Source organism: Corapipo altera, unplaced genomic scaffold (assembly GCF_003945725.1).
Source record: "Corapipo altera isolate COAL_440 unplaced genomic scaffold, ASM394572v1 0, whole genome shotgun sequence".
In the NCBI taxonomy this organism is placed as follows: Eukaryota; Metazoa; Chordata; class Aves; order Passeriformes; family Pipridae; genus Corapipo; species Corapipo altera.
In genome coordinates this window covers 54,031,663-54,059,488 of record NW_020884872.1, presented here as the reverse complement: position 1 = coordinate 54,059,488, position 27,826 = coordinate 54,031,663, and the positions used below count along the sequence as shown (strand labels likewise).

Here is a 27,826-nt window from a genome sequence, read left to right as displayed (position 1 = left end):
TTCTGAGGTCCACAGACAAGCTACTTCTGTATATGATACAACGCAAGTATGTGGCTCCTCAAATTCATTTGCAGCTTTTCAGTCAGAAGGAATACTGTAGTCTATCACAACAGACACAGGTTGACAAAGTAGCTCCTATGAGGACTACCAGTTAACTCCCTTAGTATATTTTACCTGTATTGAAGATATTGGAGGACTAGAACAGATAGAATTTGATGAAAACAAATTATTTTGGTTCCAGATCTCTTAACACAAAATATTACTTCACCTCTCCAGATGAAAAATAATTATAAAACCACAGGTGTAGAGACTCCATGCCCTGCACAGATATAATTAATAAGAGACTGAGAGTCAGAGGAAGAAGTGTGGCAATTAAGTAATATTATTTTATATAATTTTTTTCAAGATAGAAACAAGTAAAGATATTGTGGGCAATTACTGCAATGCTTTCAGTTCTCATCACTTCCAGATATCTGGGGCAGCATATAAAAATCTTGCAAAAATACAAAGAACACAGATTCTCTTCACCTCTTCATGGCAGAAACTTGAAACATGATGATTTTTAAGTTGTGTTCAATAATAATCTAAGACAGATTGCAGTGATGAATACATTTCCCGTTGAGACTGAAGATATTTACATGAGAAGGTAATCAATAGTTATAAGCTATTTTATTATAAATAGCTGGAATAATTATTTTTTAGTTTCTATCTCTTTTCCATTTTTGCCTTTTATTATTTTATAGCAGATTCTATTACCTTGTCGTGTGTAGCAAATAACCATCAGTTCCTGACTCACATCTCCACTTCTTCTGACTGGAATAAACAATTCACCAACATCTTCTTCAATACTATAGGCGGACTGAGGAATAAAGACAGTTGATTCTGCAAAAAACAGGCACATTTGTTTATGTAGATTTATCACTTCATAAAATCATCTGTACAATAGCTAAAAGCATTTTGGAATATCCTGAAGTGCAACAAATAACTCATATTTATCAGCAATGCTACCAAATTGTAAGTAAAACTTCAAGGGTGACAGAAGAAAGAGTTTCTCAGTGTTTCAGAAATGGACAACAAAATCAGATCATTAGGTCAGAACTCACAAGTCCTTATTAATTGGTCTCCAATGTGACTATTTATCTAGGGTTACTGGTGCAATATAGTTTGGAAAATTTGTCCACAAAGCCTGTGTTTTTATTATTTCCGTGGTATTTCATTACTAACTGTTAACGAGAGAAGTATCACCAGCATAGCTCACACACAGGCTGTGGTTCTCCAAGGCCATTATGTAACTTACTGCATCAAGATAACCATGACAATCATTTGGTATTGAGGAGCAAGGCTGAGCTCTTGATATCTCACTCTGACTTGGATATTTGATTTGAGTTGGCTACATGTCTACACTCTATTTTTACTCAAAGGAGACCTAGCCAACACAGTCAGTGAAGTCTGGGGAGCAATCTCACTCTGAAATGTCTAATTCCAAAGCATATCAGATCTGGTTTTCAGAATACAAAATCACCAAAATGCATTTAAAACTCCTTCATTATTTTATACTCATTTAAACAGATTGCTGTTTTATGCTGTTATTGGGATTCAGGATCAATTTTGTTCTTGTTCTTTCAAACACTTAAGAACAAAAGGTAGTTATGCATATAATTATAAACCATTTTTAAAGTTTCATTAGTATGACTGCAACCCAGACAGAATATAATTCTGTATAATATCAAATCAAGTGGTATCAGCTAACTGCACAAAGCAAACCTTTTAAATATTTCAGAGTACTGTGGCAAACAGTGTTCTGAAAAATATCAGGTGATTTCTTTGCAAACATGTCCCAGGTTTTATTTCTCTAGCTTGAAAATACTACTAGCATGACTTAAGGTCATGCTGTAAAACATAATGCAGGTTTGGTAAGATCTAGACACATACATTATTCCAGCAAGTTAAAAATTTAGTGTGAAAAAACCCAAATCCCTACCTTTCTCCTTAAAAGTAAAACACTACAAAAGATCTCAATTTTTTCCTTCCATTTCTCCCTTTAGAATTTAGCTGACAAGATGGAAAACTCTGTCCTTCCAAAAAATGCAGGAATCTGATTTGTTTGGTGTCCTCTCTCTCTCTGATCATTATTCAACTAGGAGTAAAATGGCACTCTAAATTTTAACAGACCTTAAAGATAACATAAAAGCTCAGAGGAGAAAGAGCTACACCATCTCAGCTGGTATAAGAAAACACATCTGTATGCAATTTATATTTGTAATAAAACATTAACTCATGTCCCATACACCAAGAGGTTGGTACAGCTTTCCAAACAAGCTCACTATTTTGATCCTAAAACTACACCATTCAAATCAATGAATTTCAAAATCTTTTTCAGTGGTACTAGAATAAGACTTTTGATGGTTCCTATTCAGTAAGCATTTGAACTCGATACACCCTGTGTTATAAAAGATTGTTAGGAAATCCAGTCCTTCCCAGTACTCTCTTTATTTTTCTTGTAAATATTCCTTAATTTGCAGCTGTGCATTTGATTTTCTCCTATGCAACTTCACTTTACGTATAATTACTACAAATTCTCTGGGACTGTAAAAATTTTACCTTAACATAAGAAACAGAAAAAACTGATTCTCATAATTAAGAAGACTCAGATGATTATCCTGAGTTGTGCTATCTCACTGATCATAGAAAATATAAAGAGATTTAACATATTTTCCAGTAATTTCTGTGTCATACATACTGCTTTTCAAGTTAAACTCTATTCTTATCAGTGACTAAATATGGATGTCAGAAAAGCTCTGGTTAGACTATCCTGTACCATGCTCTGCCACACAAATTATCATGACAGAGTAAATCAAGTCAGCCTCCAGCCACCTGTGCAGATACATTTTATTTGCAAACATATTTAATGGAAAACCTGTTATGCCTCAAATGAAAATAAACAAACAAAAAACCCCTAGAAATACTGTAACATAAAAAAAATACAGGTATTTCATAAAAACATGCTACTTGAGTTAGCTATTCATGAAGCATTTAAAGAGATAGAGGGCAAATGCCTACCCGATGCCCAAGTCTGTCTTCAGAAATATTCTGGGGAAAGGTAACCTTTACTATCCACTGTTATTCATAACATTTGCCCTCCAGTTTATCTTTTGGTATATGCACATATTGGCAGCACAGTTCTGGAAAAGTTCTTACCATCTCCTGGGTCAATAATTTCCACTTTGGATGCAGCAGGAAATTCCAGAATTGCCATGACAGGTTCAGAAAGAACAATTTGAAAGGATTCAGACTGTTCATGTTCACCATCACTCAAAATCCGTACTCGCCACGTAGCTAAGGTTTGACCAGGATTAAACTGCACTTGCTTCTGGGCTTTTCCTCTGAAGTCTTTATCTTTCCTGGCCGTACCATCTTTGGTGCTAATACCTGTCAAAATCAGAAATTCAGGTCATTAAAAGCATCACTGGTAATTTTTCTCCCATTATGTCATCTTTAAAAAAGAAGATTTAGAAAAATATACTTTTTACAACCAGAGGATGTCCAAGCCAAATCCATTACTCTTGAATAATTTTATATTGGGTGTCACACACAGAGGGGCAAGCACATCAGTTAACATTACGAAAAGCAGTTTGGACAGAATTAGCCAAAGCAAAACTACTTACTAGAAGAATTCTATATTCTCTGAGGTTACAGACAAGTTTCAATTTCCCCATGATTCAACTACAGATGCTCAAAAGGGACAACGACCCCTTTTAGCATTCTGGGTTCTCTTCTGCTCCAGAACATCTAAATAACCCTAGAAAATATGTATTTCTCTTGGAAAAAATAAAGACACTCCTGAAAAGTTCAGCCGTTAAAGGGAAAGTTAAGGAAAATACAAAGACAAAAAAGGGTATAGCATATTGAATAAAGATGAAAGAAGATGTAAAATCTGAGCCATTGTTCTCACTGCCACTGAAATAAGAATTTTTTAAAATCGTTATCCTTTTATTTCAGTGTTTGAATAATGATAATCATTAAATTCAAGTGAAGTTGAAATTGCGAGGCCATGGGATAAAATCTGTAATGACTCAATCCACAGAAATAGCCCAGGCCTTTCAGTCTTTGACTCAGACCGCTCTAAAACAGCTTTTCATTGGCATTTCACCCCAGTTTAAGGCTGTCTGACAGGCCTTCATGGAAATCAGACAGCATTTCAGAACTATCTCCAACTCATGCATGTGGCCTTGTTTAAATCCCACACCACTTAAATCTTAAAGGCCTTTCTCAGGTTTTTAGAAAAGAAACTTAAAACCTCCCTTCTCTGACTGTTTCTTCCACCTGTATTGTATAATGCATCGAAACATGTCACCTGTCCCTACAAACCTGGCCTTTCTTGCTTCAGGCTTGTGCCTCCTCCTAACTCATAGCCAATATTTTGTATAACTTATAACCCTTCAGCCACTTTGGCATTGCACATGGACCAGAAAGACCAGTAAGTATCTTGACCAATATCTCTTATGCTCTTTCCAACTCTGTAATTCCATTTGCAGGATTAAGTAGTCAGAGGCAAGTTATTCAAACTGGCTTTGCTGGATTTTTAGGCAGCTCAATTCAGAAACTGACCTTGAATCTGTAGGTAGAAAATTTTGTAAGCACTCTATCTGAAGGATCATGTCACATCAGTATCTGTTATTCAGTAGCAGTAATTCATTTAAACCACTCATCCTTAACTTTGTATTTCATTTATCTCTTCCATTCCTTTTCTTTCTTTAGAAGAAGCGTATTATCGAAGTTAGTTCACTGCTCAAAACAGAGGCTTTTAAGTTAGATCCAGTCAGCTAAGGCCTATATCCCTTAAATCTCATGCCAAAAATAGGTGTCTCAACTACGTCTCACTACATGAAACTCAGATTCTTATTCAGAAAGAGACTTAAACAGAAACATGATTTCTAAGCATGAGTTTGTGCTCCATGTCAGGTAGATGTTTACATATATCTGCAAAAACAGCTTTAAATTGAGTGCTTTTTCTAAGCAGTGTAAGCTCGCCATAGGTTTCAATGTGAAATTGTACAAGGATAGTATTCCCTGGTGCAAATGCATCAGAGGATGGCAACAGATCCAGAAGCTAGAAACAGGTGTGAGGTTGCAGAATGTGATAACACAATCTTTTTTTCACCTCTTTGCTGCCCAGACACTGCAAACAGTTTTCAACACCTCCTGTATAAGCCTCAAATGACTGCCAACACTGACTGAAGAGGCTAATGCTCGTAGCTGCTGGTCAGACCAGCTCACAATAGTCTTCCTGTTTATTGTTGTCTTTCCAATTGCTACAACTGTATTTTATCATTACAGGCTAAAAAAAATCTGGACAGAAACTGTATTCTGTGAAACAAAGAGTGGTATCAACAGATCAAAGAAAGAAGGACTGTCTGGGTCGTTTAGCCAAAAATTAATTGCTGAAGACAAAAAAAAAAAAACAACCAAAAGGGAAAATTTCAACATATAACTAAAGAAATCATATACTTAGCATAACAAAAGATAATTGCTTTAATAAATAAACACATTGTTTTGAATATAGTTTGCTCAGCATAAAACACCAGTAATAGGATGTAGTTGTATTGATAGATTTTATCAACTAGCTCGACAGTGATTTAGAGAAGCAATTGATAAAGTTAGAATTGAACTTACTTATAAAAGACGTTTCTCCCAGGTAACCTCTCCGTTTAAGAACAACATCAAGGTATTTGGCATCCTCATTTACTAAGTAATACTCCTTTTCTAAGGAGATCCATGCCCAGTTTAGGCGAAAATGTTGATTCTTCAGCTTATTGCCTCCTGCAAAACAAAATTATAATGATACAATTATAACTTTTCTTTTTTATTAAAGACTGCTTTGTGTTTAACCAAAGAAACCTTTTACTCTGGGTAAGTTCTGATCTGGAGATCACAATCCAAAGGTTTTAAAGATTTAAAACTAAGAAATAAGTAAAGAACTCAACCGTGACCCACCTGGTACACATTGGAATAAATTTTATCTTAGATGCATAGTATCCTAATTTTCTTATTTTTCGAGCAAAACCAATCAAGAATTAATCAAAACATATTTGGAGTGTCTATGTTAGAAACTAAAAATATTGTGGATGAACCAGGTTGCTGCACAACTGTAATGGTATTTCCAAATAACACACAATGTAGGACATCATGCAGAACTTCCCCGATACCATCAGGTTGCCAGAAGCACTGAAAGACCCTTAGCATTCTGAGAGTGGAGATGATATCTACCACCTTTTAGACTGATTTTACCTATGCAGTCTAAAAACCTGACATTTTATTCACTAAATCTAACAATTTCTCCTCTTCTTGGTTTAGAATTCATGCATCAGCTCTGTATGGTTTAAAGAACAGCATTCACATCTTCAAGATTAATCCCCAATGCACACCACAGTTTATAGCTATGTTAAGGCCCTCCTAAGCTTAAATGCTTGTTGGGTTAAGTATGTGTAGTGGGTTGACCCTGGCTGGGAACAAGGGTAGCTGCTAAAGCCACTCTCTCACTCTCCCTCTGCAACTGGACAGAGAAGAGAGAAAAAAAAAACAGCTAAGGATTCCTGAGTAGAGATAAGAGTTGGGAGAAGTCAGTGACTGATTACCTTCATGGGTAAAACAGATTCAAAGTGGTGATAGTACTTAAATTTATTACTAATAAGATAAGAGCCAAAGAGTGAGAAAACAGTCTTAAAAACACCTTCCCCCCATCCCTCCTTCCTTCCATGTACTCCCTCTCCCCGCCCCCAGCGGTGCAGGGGGATGGGGAATGGGGGTTACGGCCAGTTGTTCTTTCTGCCGCTGCTCAGGGAGAGGAGTCCTTCCCCTGCTTCCGTGGGGTCCCTCCCACAGGAGACAGTCCTTGATGGATCTCTCCAGTGTGAGTCCATCCCTCGGGCAGCAGTTCTTCCCAAACTGTTGTCCCGTGGGTCACTCCTCTAGGGAGTGCAGTCCTTCACAAATGAGCTGTACCGATGTGGGTCTCCCACAGGGTCCACAAGTCTTACCCAGGAAAAACCTGCTCCAGTGTGGGTTTCCCTCTCCACAGGCTGCAGGTCTCCGGCAGGACCCTGATCCATCCTGGGCCTCCCACGGAGTCACAGCCTCCTTTGGTTATCCACCTGCTCCAGCATGGGTTCCTCCATGGGCTGCAGGTGGGTCTCTGCACCCCAATGATCCTCCATGGGCTGCAGGGGCACAGCTGCTCCACCATGGTCTGCACCACAGGCTGTGCAGGGGCCTCAGCTCCAGCACCTGGAGCACTTCCTCTCCCTCCTGCACTGACCTTGGCATCTACATTGTTGTTCACATGTTCTCACTCTGCTCTTCCCTGACTGGAATTTCTTCTGCGCAAGAATCTTCTGTTCTTAAATATGTTATCACAGAGGCATTACTATTGCTCCTGATTGGCTTGGCCTTGGCCAGTGGTAGGAAGTCTGTCCTGGAGCCGGCTGGCATTGGCTCCATGGGACAGGGGAAGCTTCCAGCAGCTTCTAACAGAAGCCACCCCTTTAGAATGCCCCGCTACCAAAACCCAGCCACAGAAACCCACTAGAGTGTGATTGCCTGTGCCTTCTGAGAAGAGTCAGAGAGATACAAATGCTTATTGGAATTATCTTAAACTATTTTGCAATGACCTATCTTCGCAATATGATGACCGCCCCGAACTAAGTTGCTGAAATGTTTGAGAGTCAATTTTCAATGCACCAAAAGACGCCCTCAGTTCTTTTTACACACAGACAACTGTAGCAACATACTCCCAGTGAAGAAAACAGACTCCAGGGATCCTCTCCAAGGTACTGTAGCAGTAGCATAACAGCTTCCCTGCAGTTTCACTGAACATGGATGGTTTCCGTGCACTCATTCTTTACCGGGAATGCAAAGCACAAGACAGCCTGCAGTACACTCAGGACATGGTTGTTAACATGGACCAAGTCTGTGTCTGCCTTGAAGACTTTTTCCTCGTACAATAATTGAGAGAAACTTCACAGTCCTCCTCAAACAAAAATGTCTATATATATTTATCCACGGAAGCAGGTTCCCTTTCTGAACACACAGCAATGCAGGAATATGGGAAGCATCTTTCCAAGTTTTGGAGGGAATAATATGGAAGTCATTGAACTCCAGCCCCAAAATGCTAAGCACCACCCTAAAAGCCTAATTTCTCAATTGCAGCAGAAATGGAGCTGTTGTGTCTACAATTAATGGTATTTGTATAACTGCAAAGCAAGAGGAAATACATATTGAAATTACAGGATTTACGGAGTTTTTGTTAAGTCTAAGAAAGCAATTCAGAAACAAAAAATGTAAACAGATGGTCCAGTTGGCAAGTTAATAGAAAAGAGCTAGTACCCATTTCATTGACTGTAAACCAAGTATTTGAACAACAGATTGAATATCTCAGATTGACGCATTTCTGATAAAATACAGCGTAGCTTTACTTTCTCATGGACAGTTTACCTCCACCTGTTCACTGATTATCCACAGTAAAAAGGCATTTCTTGTCACTGTATGGATTCTGGATAAAAAGGCATGAAAAATTAAATTCTGTATATCATCCTATTGGATATGTTTTTTTTACTCAGAATAATCCTCTACTTTCTATAGCAATAATAAAATAAGCTGTTCAGCTCACTGATGGTAGATGCTCACTCAGCAACTGTCTTCTGGGAATGTTGTCTCATGTGAAAGACTGTAGTCTAATTTCCTTCCCACAAGGTGCTGCTACAGAACAAGGTTTTCTCAGGTAATAACTGTATAAAATGTTCAAGAAAATTAATACTTTTTTAGAAGTTAACATATCTGTATACAAGGCAGTGAATAAAGTTATTCCTCTGAATAGCAGAGAAACATATCTATTAATTTCAATTAATTCACGGCTTAACTACTGGAGGAAGAGACAAAAGAAGGTTGGTTTACCCCCTCCAGTCTCTTCCATTCTTGAAAAATTAGGCAGCCGTTCCATATTCTTTCACTCTGCTTCAAAGATAAACCTCCACATTTCTTTATTGACCTGTCTACTAGGAAAAACCAAGAACTACAGTTGAGCAATCTCACATAAAGGCAATGGTACTGTGTAAACGAAAGGAAAGAAATGGTTACTGGAGTATCTCCCTGAACTCCTCACCCTGTTTCTTTCTGCTCTTTTGATGTCTATTATTACTGATAAAGGGGAAGGCTACAAAAACGCATACCAAAAACTGTAATGAGCACCACAAGAGAACCAGCAACTATAGTGTTACAGCAGTAACTATACCAGCACTTACAGTTGGTTAGCCATATTATATCTTCCCACTAGTTTCTGGGGACAAATGTAACAGAATACATCCTGTTCTCTAATCTAGTGAGAAAAGCCATTTGTGTGCCACCCTTGAACACACTACCCAATTTAACTGTAATTTGACAGAAGGATAAAAAAAAGAATGAAAATTTACTGTGAAATAGATGAGAGAGAACTAATTAGTAACATCAGCGAGAAAAAATACTGTTACATGAGTTTACTAGAAATGAGAATGTCAGATATTGGAAACCTCCCAGATGAAGGAAAATCTTCTAGCAGAGTTTGCACCCTTTTAGACAAAAGACATTCCAACCAGAGGATAGAAAGCAAAAGAAAATCTGGCATATTTTGTTGTCTTATGCAAAGAACTGAAGGTTTAAATGTGTTGTGGACACAGGCACACAATCTACATCTTACACACATCTTACATTCATCTTTACAAATGAAACTTAGGAAGAAAAAAAGCACAAGAAAGGCAATATAAAAGATTTAACATTGTCTTCATTCTACCTATTTCTTTCTTTCAGTAGTTTCTTTTTTTTCTCTTAGGATACAAGAAAAACCACAACAAAACAAAAAATTATATTTCTGAGCAAGCCTCCATTTTTACAGATGTATTTCTGCCTCTGAACTACATATTGTTCATCTTTCAGAATGCACAGTACTAAACCCATCACATTTAGAATTTTAAAAAAAGAATATAGATATTTTAGATGCCTGTATTCACTTTGTGCTTTTCTGGTGTTCAGAGAACATGTTTTCTAACTTACAAAAGCCCTTTTATTGTCTACTGTCCCCAAAGAATAAAACTGCTGGACGATGATGATGGTGATAATGACGATGGTGATTGTTGTTATTACAGACCTCTGACACAATAGAGCAGAAAACATATGACACACCTCACCTAATTTCAGGTATTTATTTTTGGGCTGAAAATCCTAACTAGAACCAGGAAAGAAAGAGGCATTTTGTAAGACCATAACTTAATTTAGGCATCTATTTTTGAATGTGATTATTTGTGCCTCAAAATATGCAGAAATACATGCATTTTTCCTCAGCAGCTTTTAAAAATGCTCGTTATGACCCTTTATGTTGTAGACACTTTTATTATAGCCACAAAGTCCTTGGTAAGATGAATTCCCCCATGCCTGATCTAGATGAAACTGCTAGAACATAGAGCCAAGCACCACATAAACATAACATCCGTAAAGAATATTAAGAGTATAGCTTTTAGAAATTATAAAATTTCAGAAATAAAATTGCTCATGCTACTTTAACTGATTCACTATTAATTGCCTGCCCTACAATAATATTTCTATAGGTAGATGAATTGTGCATTGCTCACTAGCACTTCCCTTGGGCACAGTCAAACATTTAGTTGTTGGGCAAGTAATTTAGCTATTATACCCCAGTGCCAGTTTTGCTTTTGTTCCTCTTCCAGACAAGTGCTTGCAATACAAATGCATCAGAAGTCCGGAGAGGGAAGCTATTACTTTTAAAACTAAGTAAAAGGAAGGAGGGCTGTGTTAGAACAAGGTAAATCCAAAGTAACTTTGTTTATATATCAATGAGATGTGGTTGGCAAGATGTTGCTATAATGAGGCATGAAAACTTGTTTCTTGAATTCTGCCAGAGATCAGAGTGCAGCAGTACTAAATCAGAAGATGCTAGACATGATGTGGTGGAGAAAGATATTAATAATAAACTAGTTGGCAAGAGTTCTGAGGCATTTAAAAACTTTTTAAAGAGCTAAAATTAAGGATCTAGAGTAAGGTGAGTCACAAAATGATTTCATGACTGACTGAGGCTTTTGAGGACAAAACCTTCTGAGAAGATATGCCTGAATATGACAAGTCAAAGATGGATGTAACTTGGAATTGGTCTTTATAGGAGTCCTGTCAGCAAATTGTTCACCAGTCAGAAAACAGTGATGTATTCTTTTTGCACAGGTCATCAAACAAGAAATTCCTAAAAAGATCAAGTCATCTGGAAAAACCAGTTTCAGTTACATAACATGAATAAAAGAGGAGGGGTCACTAAACTGCTTAAAGGGAAAAATACTAATATTAATATTGCCATCTAAGTATTTATCTTTCCAACCATGCTGCTCAGATATCTTAAAGTTATAAAACCGCCATGAAAAAGTACAGATTAGATTGTCAGAACCTTCTATTGTGATGCAAAGAGCTCAGAGAAGGAAAGAATTAGTTCCAGTTTTCTGCCAGATCACGGAGCTATGTGAAGACAGTATAAAAAATAATTCATGTCTCTTTAGCACTGGTGACCTGAGAGGCCATAAAGAATGGCCCTTCCATAAAGAAAGTCTGATTGTAGCTTTGCTGTCCCTAGGAGCTACCCCAGACCCTAATTCATAAATAAAAGCATATAACTACACCACCGTATTCACTTATTGATACAAAAGAAACTGACGCATCTTGATGCAGATATTGGCTTCCCTAGAAAGTATCCATGGCATAAATCAGAGATGGATCAGTAAAAGAGTGTCTACCCTATATAACCATAGCCATACAGACTCTTCATGTCCACAAGATATGACTGTACAAACACAGCTATCTTTGACCTCTAAGAGCTTCATGGTACAACATATCTGCTCTCCTTAGTCATTAGGTGAGGTTGTTTAATGGGGAAACTCATAAATTCTTCCAGAACAAAGAACATATATCAAACACAAGAAAGATAGAGGAAAAAACAGCCAGTAAATAAAACTAGGAAGAGTTTCTTCAAATTTTTTACTATTGGTCTTTTCTCTTTCCTTTTCTTATTTTGCTTTCTAAACTGACGGCAAAAGGATGTTAATAAGGACAACTAGAGCAAGTGCGACATATTAACAGATCAGAAATCATTGTATGGTAATGCAATACTTGCTGATTTGTTTGCATGTCTGCAAGAACTACAGTTTTTCTTCCTTGTTTCAAAATATTTGACCCTACTGGGTGCCTCATTCAGACAAGGTTACTTAAGTTGGCACAACTCTGTCCTTCTCTTTTCTATGGATCTCCTCATTGCAGTAGCTAAATGAAGCATCTGAAAAAGTAAACCCACTCCTGAACTTGAGTTCAAAGACACAGAGAGAGGGAAGAAAAGGGAATTGTCCACTTTCAGACATCTGTTCCATTTTTTTTCTCTGATTAGCCTCTTTCTGTGCCAGGCTGACTCAGTTAATATATACCAGGATAAAGTTACCTCAACAGTTTTACTAGAAGTAAAATCTTATGTGAACTGTCAAAATCTTAGCCCCCAGTATCATGATTCCACATTTAGCCATGAAGCACCCTGTAAACCTTAGCACTTTCCACTTCCCCACACTATTTGTTAGACATTCGTGGTAAGTATAAACCTGTTTTTACCAGACTACAGGAGACACACACAATTTTAGGTGATTCTGCTAGTCAGAATAAATCTATAGATACTGTATGTTCAGTTCGAGCCACATAGTTTCAACAACTCTGATTTGGCATACTGTGTCATGATCCCAAGTACATTTTAGCTCCAGGTAAAAAAGGCAAATTAATTTTTTTTTTTTTTGCTAAACTATTAAAAAAACCCCAGTAATAAAATAGATAACAAATGTTCTGTATTCAAGGTATTGGGGCAGCACATCAGTGAACTAGATGACATTTAAAGGTCCCTTCCAACACAAACTAATCTATGATTCTATGATCATAGGTTATTCCCTCTGCCAGGACCATCAGAAAAGGAATAGCCTATAAAACTGACGTAATTTTATATGGAAATTGCAGAAGTGAATTGTCTAAGTAAAACCAGCACATAAAATATGCCACTACAATGTTTTGAACTTACTTCAACAATGCATAAGTTAACCTAATGATTTTATCCAATTAGAAACCCATTAAAATGCTTCACCTTTGTAAGTGTCTTTCAAATGTACTATCACAGACTCCAATTACTAAAATAACTCGCTGAACTCTGTACCCTCCTGCACTCTATCTGCCACTGTAACTCAGTATATTTGCAGAATAGCCAAAACCAACCCCCTAAACTAGCCCCTGGTGATTAGGGACTAAAACAATGCTTTCTCTGACTTCTCATGAGAAAGCACACACTTCCCAGCATTATGGACTTAGCTTGCCTGGAGTGTAATTGCTGGTATCCAATGAACTGCAGACAGTTTCCGTCTTTCAGTAGTTTCTGTAACTCTTTTTTCGTTTTTGTTTTATGTCTACCCCCAAGAATCAAGTTGGAATGGCCACATTTGCCTGGGCTCAGTCTTAATAAATGCTTGAAGTCACATAGCAGAAGAAATATCTGAAGAATACTGTGTAGTTGCTTTGTTACAAAAAGAGAAGGGGAAGTGAGAGACGAGACGTGAATGTAAAGGTTAGCTGGTGCATATTAAATTTGGATCTTCGTAAAATTCAACTAAGCGTAACTAAGGATGTCTCCAAGCACAGTCTGGAGATTCATGCTGGGTTAATTTAAGGAATTCCCAATTCAAGTCTATGTCCAGTTCTGCAGGAGACTAACCAGATTCTGATTAAGAGATTAATCTGATTTTCATTAACAAAAACTGTGGAAGCAAAATGCTCTGCCTCTTCAGCCATTTCATTCCATGGCTCTAAATTAATTTCAGTTTAAATCAGCTCAGTACAAATTAATTCCCCAAAATCCAGGATACCTTCAGTCTGTTGGCTGCACTAAGAGACTATGAGCTTCCAAAGGAAAGAGCAAAGCGGATAAAGAGAAACCCAATTTGAATCATTAAAAAAAGATACTGGAGCGCTGTGTGTGACTGAAAACCATAACAGATGTTAAGTGCTTAGCTTTGTAACTGATTTCAAGGGAATCCAAAAGATCCACTTTCTGGATCCATGCTGTAAGCAAAGCAATTGCTCTGCAGGATGACCACTGCTTCTGAGCAGAAAAAAATTCAGAGCAGACAAATTCAATAGTTCCAGTGAAAAACCACTGCTGGCAAAACACAGTATGTTTTTGCTTAGGTCCCAGTGCACATGAACAATCAACAGGGTCCTGTTCCACAAAAGGTGAAGACAACAAATCTGCTTTAGAGATCCTACAAGAGATCCTACTTGAAGGTAGTATTCATATAATCTGATGTTATCATGTAAAAGATATATCTTTAATTTAAGCTAGCTGTCTAGGCACAGTGAGGGGAAAGAACTACCTCTTCAGGAACTGCAAGAATATATTTTATGAACAGCTGGATCACCCTCTGGAAAGATTTGATGCACTCCATTGAAGAATGGGAGTGTGTGTAACCCACCAGTCTAGATGGGTAACTAAAATCCAGTGATGTCAGAGAAGGGTCCTGAGAAAAGTCAAAGACACAACTGGTCTTGAACTGTAATTTGAGAAACCTGTAAATTTAAATACTTTAAAAGCAATCTTAGGAATATTTAAAAATAGCAACAAAAAGATCTATTTGGTTTAGAAGAATTATTCTGTTACTGTAAAGTTATTTCCATGTTGTCGGTACACTAATTAGCATTTTGTGTAGTCACACACTTTGCATGACAAAATTAATTTAAATTGCCTTGTGAGTAGTACGAGAAAAAACCCAAACATACAACTCAAGCTGTCATATCTATCAATAAACAATGCCAGTATTACCTAAAGCATTTTTCCTAAAGATCCACACCCTGCACATGTCTCTGAAGAAAAAACCCACCACCTGGATTAGTAAGACTTCATACATGCATGGCCTGCAGCAACAAGTAAATTTATTAGATCTCTGGCAACACATTCTTAAAATAAACTTTAATAGTTTTCAGGTCTCTGCTTACTAATGTTTTCTGGCGCCAGATAAGTTCTTCCTACATTCTCCAGCTGAAATGAAGTAAGCTTCATTTTCTCATCTCATAGAATAATGGGTTTAGCTCAACTAGTCTAGTTATTGTCACATATGGGAATTTTTTTTCTGGTTTATACCTTTAAAGTACTGCTACATATGTATTAGCCCATAGGCAAACCACTGTCATTTAAAGCCTAGTCAGACAAAGTGTTAAATTTGAGGGCAATAGGGTATCCTAAGCTCTGGTCTCAAAACTTATGAGTAATAACAGAAAAGTGTACTGCAGCCTCACAAATGAAAGACACTATAACAAAACAGGATCCAGGAGAAATATACTTAAAATCAAAATACTATCTCAATATTGCAGTATTTTAAGAAATTCCTTTTTTTCTCAGAAAACCTATATCTATATCTATCTATCGATATATACACATACACACATGAATTTCTCTTTCATTAAATTACATTCTCATTGAGAACCCACCACTGAAAACTCCTACATATGTGTCTAATATTTCAATGTTTGCAAAATCATTATCATGCTTAAAACTACGGTGCATGAGTGGGTACCATCTAAAACCGAGGTTGTTGTTGTTTGCAAAACCTTTTCTAAAAATTTGGAAGAGTGTTTCCATTTTATCAACTTGCAACTCACTGAGCACTCATACAAAAACTATTCTTTAAACTCTGTGTCAAAGTGATTGAACTGCTTTTTTTCATTAAGAATTCACTTCCACATACTTGAATTTTCTTTCCTTTTCTGTTCTGGCAATACAACAAATGAAATGTCTGACTGACTGGAGGAGAATAAATGTCAGGCAGGTTCATTTAACATTTATTTTTAATTAATTTCAGAGTAATTGTACCAGGTAATCTCAAATACTTATTTTTTGATATTGTTTGACCAGAGAAACTCCTTTGTGGTGCCTTTCATCCTTTTTAAGTTATGCCAAACCTATAACCTTTTGCAGATGATTTAGTCCTGCTCAGCAAAGGCAGATTAAAAAAGTGAAAACATACAAAATTGTTGATATAAACAAGAACAAAAAAGGGTTTCTTTTTAAGTCACTAACTTTGACTTAAGCCTTGCAAAAAGCTATTAGATATTAGTTCTGCTGAGGAAAGAAATACTTTTGCATTAATGTGATATTTTTATATATGATGGCAATTTTTTTATTGTTACTTGAGGTCTGTCCTAAGGGGTAGAACTGTAATTATAATATATTCCTGTATTATTTTATCTCAAATTCCTATGTTGCAGTATCAATTGTAAGATGAAAAAAAATATTAAAAAATGGGAGAATCCAAAAATTCCTTAAAATATTCAAGCCAAGATGTCAGAAATCTGTTTAAATATTAAAATTAAGTGTTATGAAAGTACTTCAGAAATTAGGTGCAATGAAAGCACTTCAGAAATGAATAGTAGAATTGAGACTTCAGAATAATATGACCCCTGTGAATTTTCCAAGAGAGAAGCTAAACAGACATAAAGCAGACAGACAGGGGACAGAAGTCACCGTGAAATTATGACAACTCAATCTTGATAGTATATTGCTTCTAACACATCATTTCTCTCTCCCTCTTTCTCTCTGCATCTGCATGAAAACTTGACTTATGCTTTGAGATAAGTAGCAATTAAAATCATCAGTAGAAACATTGCATCTTGAAAATTAAATTTGTTTTTACCATACAACAGGTTTTAAGAATTTATTTATGTACAGTTCACATTTTACTCAGCTTGAAAAGAGATTACTGTTTTAGCTATTATTTCCTGTCTTAATGGAACAGCAGAATACTGCACTGTCTTGATAAGCAAAGAGGCATATTTACATAAAAACTCCTTTATTTCTAATAGATTTGGCAAGATTATTTTCAAAAATTTCTCACTCAGGGTGTGTTTTTTGACATGCCAAGTTGAAGTTGATTTGGCATCACTCAGGCTTCCAAAAAATCCTTGACCAAGATTTCCATGACCATTCTCCCACACACAATGAGAAACCAAAATCCTTCAGCTTCAGGGAGGCAATGTTTTTCTCAAATCAAGTCCACCTCCCCCTGAATCTGCTGGCTATCGCATACAGGCAGGTGAAGGCCTGAGTACCTCTGGTCTCAAGTTTACATTTTTTGCCTTAGTGTTCGTATAGAAATGTGTGGAAGTGCGACCACAGCAGTTTTAAGACGCCAGCTAGCACAAATGTTTATCAGTTTTAAAGAAAGGTGTTTCCCATCCTTTCCTTAAAGAGAGCTGCATAGCACTCACCTGTTGGGAGTGAGTGAACTCAGCCTCCCACACGTTACCTGCTGTGGCTGATAACGTTGCTGACACACAAACCAGAGAGGTCCCCTGGGTTGCAGCGCAATGGGAGGCACTTGGGAAGTCTCTGGGAAAACTCCTCTTGCCTGGAGCAATTCCAATGATGTTGATGATACAGTGCTGAGATGTCATCGCCTACCTCCTCCTTTTGGCCAGTGGTGTTAATCATTATTTTAAATTGATTTCATGTCTGTTCAAAATATTTATTTTCATTACCCCACTAAATCTGACAATGTTCTTGCTACCTGTTAGGATTCCTGCTTCTTGTAGGATGCAGCACCATGATGAAGCCTGAGGCCCATGGCTCAGCAAGCCAATTCCAGGAATGCCACAGAAGATCCATGCGCTGTAGGGCCATGAAGAACAGCGGATACAGCAGAAGTTGGAGCACAGGGTGGAGGTCAGAGGATGACAAAGCTCACCAGTTGCTCAGTGAGATTAACAAGACATCTCAGATGAAATCAACCTGGGCAGCCCTTCTGCCACGTAAGTATAGATGGTTGCTGAAATCCGTCTAGCTAATGATTGCCATAGAGGTACCTGTGAAAGCCTCATAGTTTAGAAAGATAAGCTCTCCCCCACATACCTTTTAAGGATACATCTTCTTCCTCTTACCTTAATTATAGAAGAAAACTAAGGTCTTAATTAGCAGGATTGATTAATGAGAGGTGCGTAAGAAATGCATAAATTACACTCATAGGATTTCTTTCTCTGTTCTATAGGGTCAAACAGGTATCAATATCAATTGATTTAACATCAGAAGATAAGATGGCAAAAATACTAATCTTCATACAGGAAATTATCCAACATATAAAATGTCACTGATTGCTGGGCCTCTGTTGACACCTCTGGAAAGACATACATTTCAGCCCATCTATAAAAGTTGAGTGACCAGGTGGTCAACCTGACAGCAATACATTGCTGATCCTCCTGTGCAAAACAATCTATGCCACACATTCTAAAAAAAAAATATGGCAGTCACTCCTTATCTATTCAGAGACAGAACTAAAAAGTTATGTGCTACTTAATAAAGTTTCAATTATTCCAACACTTGCACATGTAACTTCAGTCATACAAATGCCCACACCATTGCAAAATGACATCCTTGACTTCCTACACGCTATAGGTTCCTCTGTGCTAGTGAAAACTTCCTGCTTTAACCTTAGTCTACTGGTCAGTCCTATCTTGTCACTTGGAAGCGTGGACTCTAGCCTTAATCTTTCCAAAGAAGCTTGTTATGTTATCTATTTAAGAAAATAATTAATTTATCCAGGCCTCCACCTCCTGCCTTTTCAAAGAGGGAAAATATTACTAGTCTTATTTGTAAAGTTGTATTGGGACTGGCTGAGATGAAACTCATTTTCCCCACAGAAGCTCTCACAGTGCTCTGCTTTGCATTGATAGCTAGAAAGGTGTTGATAACCAGTGCTTTGGCTACTGCTGAGCAGTGCTGACACAGAATCAGCACAGTCTCCAGCATTCTGCCCCCCATCAGTAGGCTGTCAGTGGGAAAGATCTTGGATAGGGACACAAGTAGTCCAGCTAATCCAAACTGACCAATAATCTCCTCCTACAAAAGCAGGGGCTTCTTGCCCTTCTCTCCACCTCCTACGGTGGAGCACTTCAAAAATTGTTGAACAGATGAAACTAGATGCCTGTTGACTAAATGGAACTAAATGGCTGAAACTGGATGAACTTTAAGGTCCTTTCCAATCCCAAACCATTCTGTGATTCTAAAACTGGGTGCTGCAGTCCAAATGAGGTCTCACAATAAGGTTTTATTACAATCTTTGACTCAAACATCTCAAGATAACACATTCTGATCTTGAAAAGTTGCTATCCAAACATATTTCTAACCCTTTGGACATGATTCTTACCTCATCTTACTAAATTCATGTATGTTTTAGATTTCTTAGCTGCTGAAATATAAGCAGTAGCTGTTCTTCACCTCTTCACATACTCACTAAGTTCTTGGAATGAGGCTAATATAGTCTAGCATAACCATGTGAAAGCACTTTCTTTCCACTTTCTAGTTAATGAGCAACTTTCAGGATAAGATTGGTAAAGATCCTTATGCTAAAGAACATGGGAGGGAACTGTGAAGTGAAATGTGTGTGTACTTGTCTCAAAAACTACTTGTTCAATGCAGACACATTTACTCTAGTATGTGCTTACATTAAAGATGCCTAAGCTACAGTCTCTTTGTTCTTTTATTAAACAGGTATTCCAATCTACAGTCACCAAGATACTTTAATGTGCTTTTGCTCATGAACACTGGGGCAAGACACAGTACATGCATCCTGTTAGAGCCACACAGACAAGCTCCAGTTGAGCTGGTACATCCTCATGGCATAAAAGATAACGCCACATGACTCAGCCTTGCCAGAATCAAAGATTTACTAGTTTGATGCTCTGCTGAGCCTACTAAGCTCTGCTGATTGCTGATTCCTGACACAGTTCACTAAGGTCTATCTTGAATATCTCAGTAAGGGACCATATTGCTCCATAGACAGAAAAGGTTTATTTTTGGCTAGAGGGAAATAAATGAGGAGGGTAGATTTTATCTTGGGTTCTCTCTGTTTTTCCACAGTGTGCTCTACAGGTTGTTGGATACACTTGTCTCTCTCTTTCCTACTCATATGTGGCCACAGAAATAATTTTCTCTCTAGTCTGTCATCACATGCTCTTCTTGTGGTAAATACAGTAACTGCTTACACAGACATAATACAAAGGCCAAGTCTTTTTTTTAAGGTTTCCTTTAACATTATTCAATAACTAGAGACAAGGAAGTATGGCAGCAATATGTGTCAGACAAGTTTCATAGCCATTTTTCACACCAGTGTCCTCATAGGGCGCTGCTTTCTCTGAGTCACATTTTGAAAACCAGAAGAACAGCAGTTATTTAAATCTACTGGAGAACAGGGTGGCAAACCCTGTGGCATGAAACTGGATCTGGACTTTCTTTCCAACTATGGTTAAACTTTTTCTTCCTAAGAGATCTTATAGTACAGCCACTCAAAAATTGCAGAAGAATGAGATTTGGACAGTATACTGCATGGAAAAGTTATAACCTTTTAGGTTAAGTCTTTGCTCCCTTACCAAGTATGCAATAAGATCTGAATAAAAGAAAGGTTATCTAGAAGTGCATGGAAGTTCGACATAACATCATATTGATTTGCAGTACATGTAAGTACTACTCATAGATATATAGGATATATTTGTATAATAATGACAATATTCCAGGAAACAAAAATAAATTTTGAGCATATCCAATAATAGCTATGATATATTTCAACTTTAAAGCCAACATGGGGACTCTTCTTATATCCTACAGCGCTGAGCAAAGCCAGCTTTATAACATCTGCTTACACTGTCTTACATATTGACTGTATAAGCCATCTTCAAGAAAAAGCCAAGACTATCTAGAGAAGAGTATTGTGCAGATATAACACATGAAGCCAGACTTGGCTTGGGCAACTCCCTGAGCAGACAGGCAGGAATATATCAGCAGGGAAGTCCTTACATCTTGAGTGATTCTGCCATGTATTCAGTTGTTTGTGCTAAAGAGATAGTGAAAAGGAGCTATAATGAAATCAAGGATCAGTGACAAAATAATTAAGGAATTTCATTAATAGTACTGATTTGGCATATCAAACATTTTCACGAGTTATGAAGTAGATTGGTTTGTATGTTTTAACTGAGCAGCTATTTTAATATTCAACAACTGGTAAGCAGAAAGGTTGACTTCATTTTAGCAAAAGATCACCATACATATCAGATCTAACCAGATGTTACACTGGAAACAATTTTCTCCCACTGATGGTCCTACACACCACTTTTCAAAAAAAATCTACTACTCTGGAAGGAACTATTAATACCATTCAGCCTTTTTGTGCACAGACTGCACCATACTCACAGTTTTAATACTCACTCTTTGGAACTTTTTTATATCTCACATATATGACTGTCTTTCAAGTTGACTCTAAATTTTACTTTCCTCCATAATTCTGTCTTAGTGTTTATCTGACAGAATTCATTTGGACTTGATTTAAAATGCAGCTTCCTCAGTGGCTTTCACCAGTATAGCAGAAGATAATTTTTAGAGCAGTAAATCACAATAAAATGTGACACAAGAAAGACGTGTTAGAGCCGAAAAGAAAACCATTTTAAAAACCCCAAACCAAACCCAAACCATCATAAGTTTGAATAGGAATTAAAATAATGGTTTTCTAGATCACTTTTCTTGTCAAAAGAGAAGAAGGTTTAATCAATACCCTTTTGCCAATTCTAAATTTCTGCTTATATCACATCAAATTTGATGATAAAATATGCCCCATCACTTAGGGTTCTAATAAACCCACTGGTCACAAAATAATAACAATAATAATAATAATAATAATAATAACCACAATTCCATATTAATACAAGTAGTGCAAAACTTACTGTGAATTATTTCTGTGAATTTCTGAATGCTCTCTGCATTCTGATATTTAATATTTTATAGAATTTTTTTGTCTATAGTTGACATATGAGTGAATGCTTATACATACCTATAAAGTCAGCAGTAATCAAGTATCCTGTGGAAATTTTGTACAATGTTTCAAAGAAAGAAACATAATGTAGCATGATGGAAAGAGAACCGAGTCTGATATGATGCAGTGGATTGCTGCAGATCTGCTTGAGGCACGAAGGCTCTATGGAGGGATCTGGACAGGATGGATCAATGGGCCAAGGCCAGTTGTATGAGGTTTAACAAGGCTAAGTGACAGGCCCTGCACTTAGGTCACAATAACCCCATGCAACTCTACAGGCTTGGGGAAGAGTGGCTGGAAAGCTGCCTGGTGTGAGTGCTGGCTGAACATGAGCCATCAGTGTGCCCGGGTGGCCAAATAGGCCAATGGCATCCTGGCCTGTATCAGCAATAGTGTGGCCAGCAGGACTAGGACAGTGATTTTCCCGCTGTACTTGGCAATGGTGAGGCCACACCTCGAGTACTGTGTCCAGTTTTGGGCCCCTCAATTAAAAAATTGCATTGAAGTGCTGGAGCATGTTCAGAGAAGGGCAGTGAAGCTGGGGAAGGGTCTAGAGAGCAAGTCCTATGAGAAGCAGCTGAGAGAGCTGGCGGTGCTTAGTCTGAAAAAGAGAAGGTTCACGGGGGACCTTATTGGTTTCTACAACTACTTGAAAGGAGGGTGTAGCCAGGTGGGGATCAGTCTCTTCTCTCAGGTAACTATTGAGAGGACAAGACAAATGGCCTCAAACTGTACTAAAGGAGGTTCAGCTTGGACATCAGGAAGAATTTTTTCAATGAAAGGGTGATCAGGCATTGGGACGAGCTGCCCAGGGAGCTGGTGGAGTCACCATCCCTGGAAGTGTTCAAGAACCTACTTTACATGGCACTTAGTGCTATGTTGACATTTAGTGTTCAGTCAAAGAATGGATTCAATAATCTTGGAGGTCTTTTCTAACCTTAAAGATTCTACGACTCTACGATTCTATAACTGAGTCAATACACAAAATGTTCTGACACTTAATAGCCAAGAAATCTACAGTATTTGGGTCAATAATAGAACAGTATTTGAAAACTTGCATTATTTTCCTATGAAAACTAAATGGTGTGTGAAGCAAAGAGCTTACAGTACTTAGAGTTCTTTCAGAGACATACTCAACAAGGTATAAATCTCTTGACTCTAGTAAGTATAATATTTATGTCTTCTAACCTATGCCAGAATACTATTATTATTACAGGAGAAGAAAAATCATAAACATTTATGTTTTAAAAATATTATTTCTACAATTCCCTCCATTCCTAGCATTTCAGTACTATATTGCAAACACCAACATTGAACTCAAGGACAGCATTCATTTCTATAGTTTGAATCTGCCCAACAGAGAGTGTGAAGAATTGAACAAACAATGCTGTATGAGTATTAATTTACGGGTTAACATGAGTTAACAGGATGAGTTAACATTAATGTATTAAGGATGATTTGTGTGGAACATAGAAAATATTATTAATGCTAAAGTATTTTAAACCTAATATGCTCAAATGATTGACACAAATTTTTTTGACCATGACGATTTACATTTCTCATTTAAGTTTCAGGAAGAATCTGGATTTCTTCCTAACAGTGATGTATACTAAACTTTTAAGAAGCCACGTGGATTTCACTTGATGAACTTTTATACTTTCTTTGTACGCTGTTAGATTAACAAAGAAAATTGAGATGCACTACTTTCATGTAATACTCTTTAAAATGTGAAATCTGATAGGCATGGGACGTAAATATGTTCCTACACTGCAAGTCTCTTTCTCTCTCTTTCCCTCTGTGTGTATCTTAAACAAGAGAATTACATAGCTGTATGTAAGTCCCTATACACACACATACACACACAAACATATAGGAATGCAGAGGGCCTGTACACTCAGTTAAGTAGTTCATTAAGTACAGTGCATTCACTCTGTATTGAAAATCAGTCTTACTCTGCAGCTCAGATGAAGCAAATGAAGCAATGACTGCTCATTAAGGTAAAGACCTGGTCCATATTTTTTGTGCTGCTTTGCTATCACAGAACAGCATGGATATTTATAACAGATGCTCACCAGTGAGATGCACTTCATATCACCAAAATCAATGGGAATAAATATGCTCACAGCAACATACCCACACAAATTTATCATTTTTTATTGTTAAGATTATGCACTGGGATTTATTTTTCATCTTACAGAAAATTCAAGTCTTTGTTCAGGGCTGGAATAATCTATGTAATGGGCCGAGGATTAATTCTCTTCAGCTATTTCAAATACATCAGTAACATGGATAATAATAATATTATAATTATGGATAGTAAGAATATTTTGCTGTATGAAGCAAAGTGAAATATAGTGCAAATCTCCAGTCATGTTTTATGTATTAATGGTTCAATTCTACTTGCCTCATACTCCAATCTCGATATGAAGCAATTCCAAGACTGATTCCCCATGAACCTTGCCCAGGAGTGCAGCAGGTTCCCACAGCAGACACATGAGAAATCAGTTCATACATATTCCCAAGACAATTAAAACAATTAAAACTTCCCATTCTGCAAGTAAATCAAGACCAAGCACCCTGTTCTGGAGTGAAAAATGCATTTTGTGAAAATAACTCAGTCAAGTCAGGCATTTTCTCCTACCTTCAATACTGCAGTTGAAGTTGGTATAACACACTGACCTGTCTTCTCCCATTAGTCAGACTTTTACCTGGAGTAAGCTTTTGGGCTGGATAGTACATTGGCTGTGGGCACTGCTCGTTCTACAGAGCTTGACTCACTAAAAACACCCCAAAAAGTAAAGAGATTGTGGAGAGCAATGTTCTGGCAAAAAATGTGATGGTTGTCCCAAGCAGAAAACTCTTTGATGTGTATGTAATTCTTTTATCTCTTCTCTCTATTGTACTTACATATTCATTCAACCTTTTACTGGAATAACACTTATACCTCCCTGTCCAAGTATAGTTGAGTATATATAACTCACAGGTATAATCACAGCCCACATATTCGCCTTCTTATGAGTGATCCAGGCAGTAGACTTGCTGGTTCTAGTAACTTCAGTTCCTTTACTGTTCTTGCCAGCAGCAGCTGGAAGCTTTCTCCCACTTTCTCTCCAGAACCGTCTACGTAGGGAGACGTTACTGCATTGAATTACACTCATGCTATGTTACACAGGTTTTCTGAAAAGCATTTTTCGAGATTTGTTTCACCTAAGTTTGGATAAGGTAGATGTCTGTATCCTAAGATAGTTATCCTAAGCATCCATTATAGCCAATTGAAGTCTAGTTAGTGGATTTGGATCCTGCTGTCTAAAGATAGGTATTCAGGGTTATTTGAAACCCTTTAAGGTATCTGGGACATCTGCAGAGGGATGGCAAATATAACACAGGATTAACAGGAAACCCATGCCCTTTGGCAGAATGGCTGGAGCCCCTCACAGTACACTTGGTCCTATGCTGAGGGAACTGAAACCTACCCAATGGTGTCCAGAGAGCTATTCAGATCATCCTAAAGAAGACACTTGCATTGGCCAAATAGTTTTGTAATTCCCAACTGTACCATCTATTTTTTCATGGACTGCAATGGGACCTTTGACAACTAGACACATTCAGAAACCTGCATTTAGTCATCTAACTTTGTCTGTCTTCAATATAGCACAAACTACATGTAAATCTTTTTTCAAAGAAGGGAGTATGTAGATTGAAGAATAAATCTCAAGTTACATGGTAGCTGACTCTACTGCTAAAATGGAAATTTGCAAGCCCTATCTCTTGGCACTATATATTTGAGATGAATGTGTGGATGTTTGCATCAAACAGGCAGCCTGAAGGAATATGCAAAGAGGGTATGAGAGGAACATGCCACAGAGCAGGATATGTTCTGAAGGAGACAGTATTCATTTCAGTGTTATTCTCAGGTTGCATTAAATTGACATAAAATGCATCCCTGAGTCATGGCTTCCTGTATGCATTCAGAAAATACAGACTAAGCACTGACTAAGAAATCAAGAATTCCCTGTTCCCCCATGGGCTCAGTCCCAGCTTCTGCTCTGTCCCCTCCCTGGAACTGGCATAAGTGGTTCTATGGCCATTTAAGGAACTGCTCCAGGGAACTGATCTCCAGTAGAACTAAATGTGGAAAGAAATAGTTTAATTTTAATCTGGGTGATTTTGCTGACCCAGAGTTCACGGCACAGCAGCAACAGTGCTTGTGCCAGCATAAGGGAGGCAACAGCACAGTGGCAAATACCAGGGGTGGAGAGAGAGCTGGACTGCTGTGCTTGGCAGCAATGCTGTCTCTTGATGCTGAAAGCAAGCCCTCATGCCGACATTCCTTGCTAGTATAAATCAGTGTGTAAGAATGTAAATCTGGCCATTAACCTGAAAAGCAAATTTTCCATGTTATTTCCACTAAGAAACAACTTCACCTCTATGTTTGATACCTAATGTAGAGTGAAACCAAGGAACACACAATTTGATTGTGACACAAATCACATAATGAAAATGATTCCTGATAGAAGCCAGGAGTTGTTGTGGCAACCATTTGAAGAGGCCATAAAGGTTCCTGCCTTAAAATGCTTCCCAAGAAAAGCAAAAGCCTACAGATACCCAGGCTTTCTGTTAAGGTACCTTTCCATCAGACTCATAGGACACTAATGTGACTGAAGGACAGAGTTTTCCTTTTGATAATTTGTGAAGCACTACCTTGCATCTAATTGCCCACCAGCCACCCCCTTTAAAGGTCAGCAGTCACTCCACAAAATGGAGATTTGATGTCCTAACAAGAAAAGCACACACGAAAAAATCAAACCCTTTAAAAATTAATTCCCTTAAACTCATGCTTTACATACACATCCACAGAATCCCTAGGAAATTAAAAATATATTTTGTTTTTGCAGACCTCCTTAGTTTGAGAACTGTGGTGAGGGAGTAATTTCTGAATGTATCCACAACTGCGTCCTACTTACTAAACCATTCAATGTGCTCACAAAAGAATAATGGATGAATATAGGTCTCATCTGAAAATCGAGATCTGTGTATTAGTTTCTCTCTTCTGCAATGCTACAGTTGAGTGCACCTTCCATACATACTTTGGAATATACATATATGAAAACTGGAGAGGGAGTTTTTTACAAGGGTATGCAGTGATAGGACAAGGGGCAATGGCTTTAAACTGAAAGGATTGGCTTAGACTAGATATTAGTAAGAAAATCTTCACTGTGAGAGAGGTACTGGAACAGGTTGCTCAGAGAAGCTCTAGATGCCCCATCCCTAGAAGTGTTCAAGGCCAGGCTGGATGGGGCTTTAAGTAGCCTCATCTAGGGGAAGGTGCTCCTGCTCATGGCAGGGGGGTTGGAACTAGGTGATCTTTAAGGTCCCTTCCAACTCAAACTATTCTACGATCCTATGATTCTGTGATTTTATGATACCAGCCCTGCAAATACACAAGTGACTTTTTTCAGTATAGTACTCCTATGGATATTGAAGTATTCATATAGATAAGTCATGTGAATGATTGACCCAGTAGCAGATACTTGCTGGAAAATCCTTTTTTCATTGTTTACTTACATATTAGAGAATAAACAGATCTGCCTGACTGTGACAGACACCAAGGCAAATACAGGGAAGAAAATGCACTGTGAGTGGGACGAATCTGAACAATGTGCTCTTTGATTTTCTTTGTTCTTCTTGGTCATGTTACAGTAAATGTAACAAAGACATATACGTGCAAAATAAATTTCACATTAACCTCCGGCACCAATTAAACTCTCTCATAATTTCATGTTTCTTCAAGTTTTAAATGCAGTGATGTTTTAATAGTACATGACATAATATGTACTAATAGTACATATTCTCTTGCACAAATATCATGGAGGGTATGG

At 37.6% G+C, this 27,826-nt stretch overlaps 1 protein-coding gene across 1 annotated transcript in view; it reads right to left on the bottom strand.

Moving 5' to 3' along the window:
• The window catches only part of FREM2 (FRAS1 related extracellular matrix protein 2), a 125,619-nt gene that overhangs the window by 51,354 nt on the left and 46,439 nt on the right, over window positions 1–27,826 (bottom strand). Inside the window, exons 3-5 of the mRNA XM_027647472.1 lie at window positions 5,674–5,820; window positions 3,199–3,429; window positions 757–882 (exon numbers count right to left, since the gene is read on the bottom strand). Of these exons, the coding sequence (XP_027503273.1) occupies window positions 757–882; window positions 3,199–3,429; window positions 5,674–5,820 (504 nt within the window). The remainder of the gene's footprint in view (window positions 1–756; window positions 883–3,198; window positions 3,430–5,673; window positions 5,821–27,826) is intronic.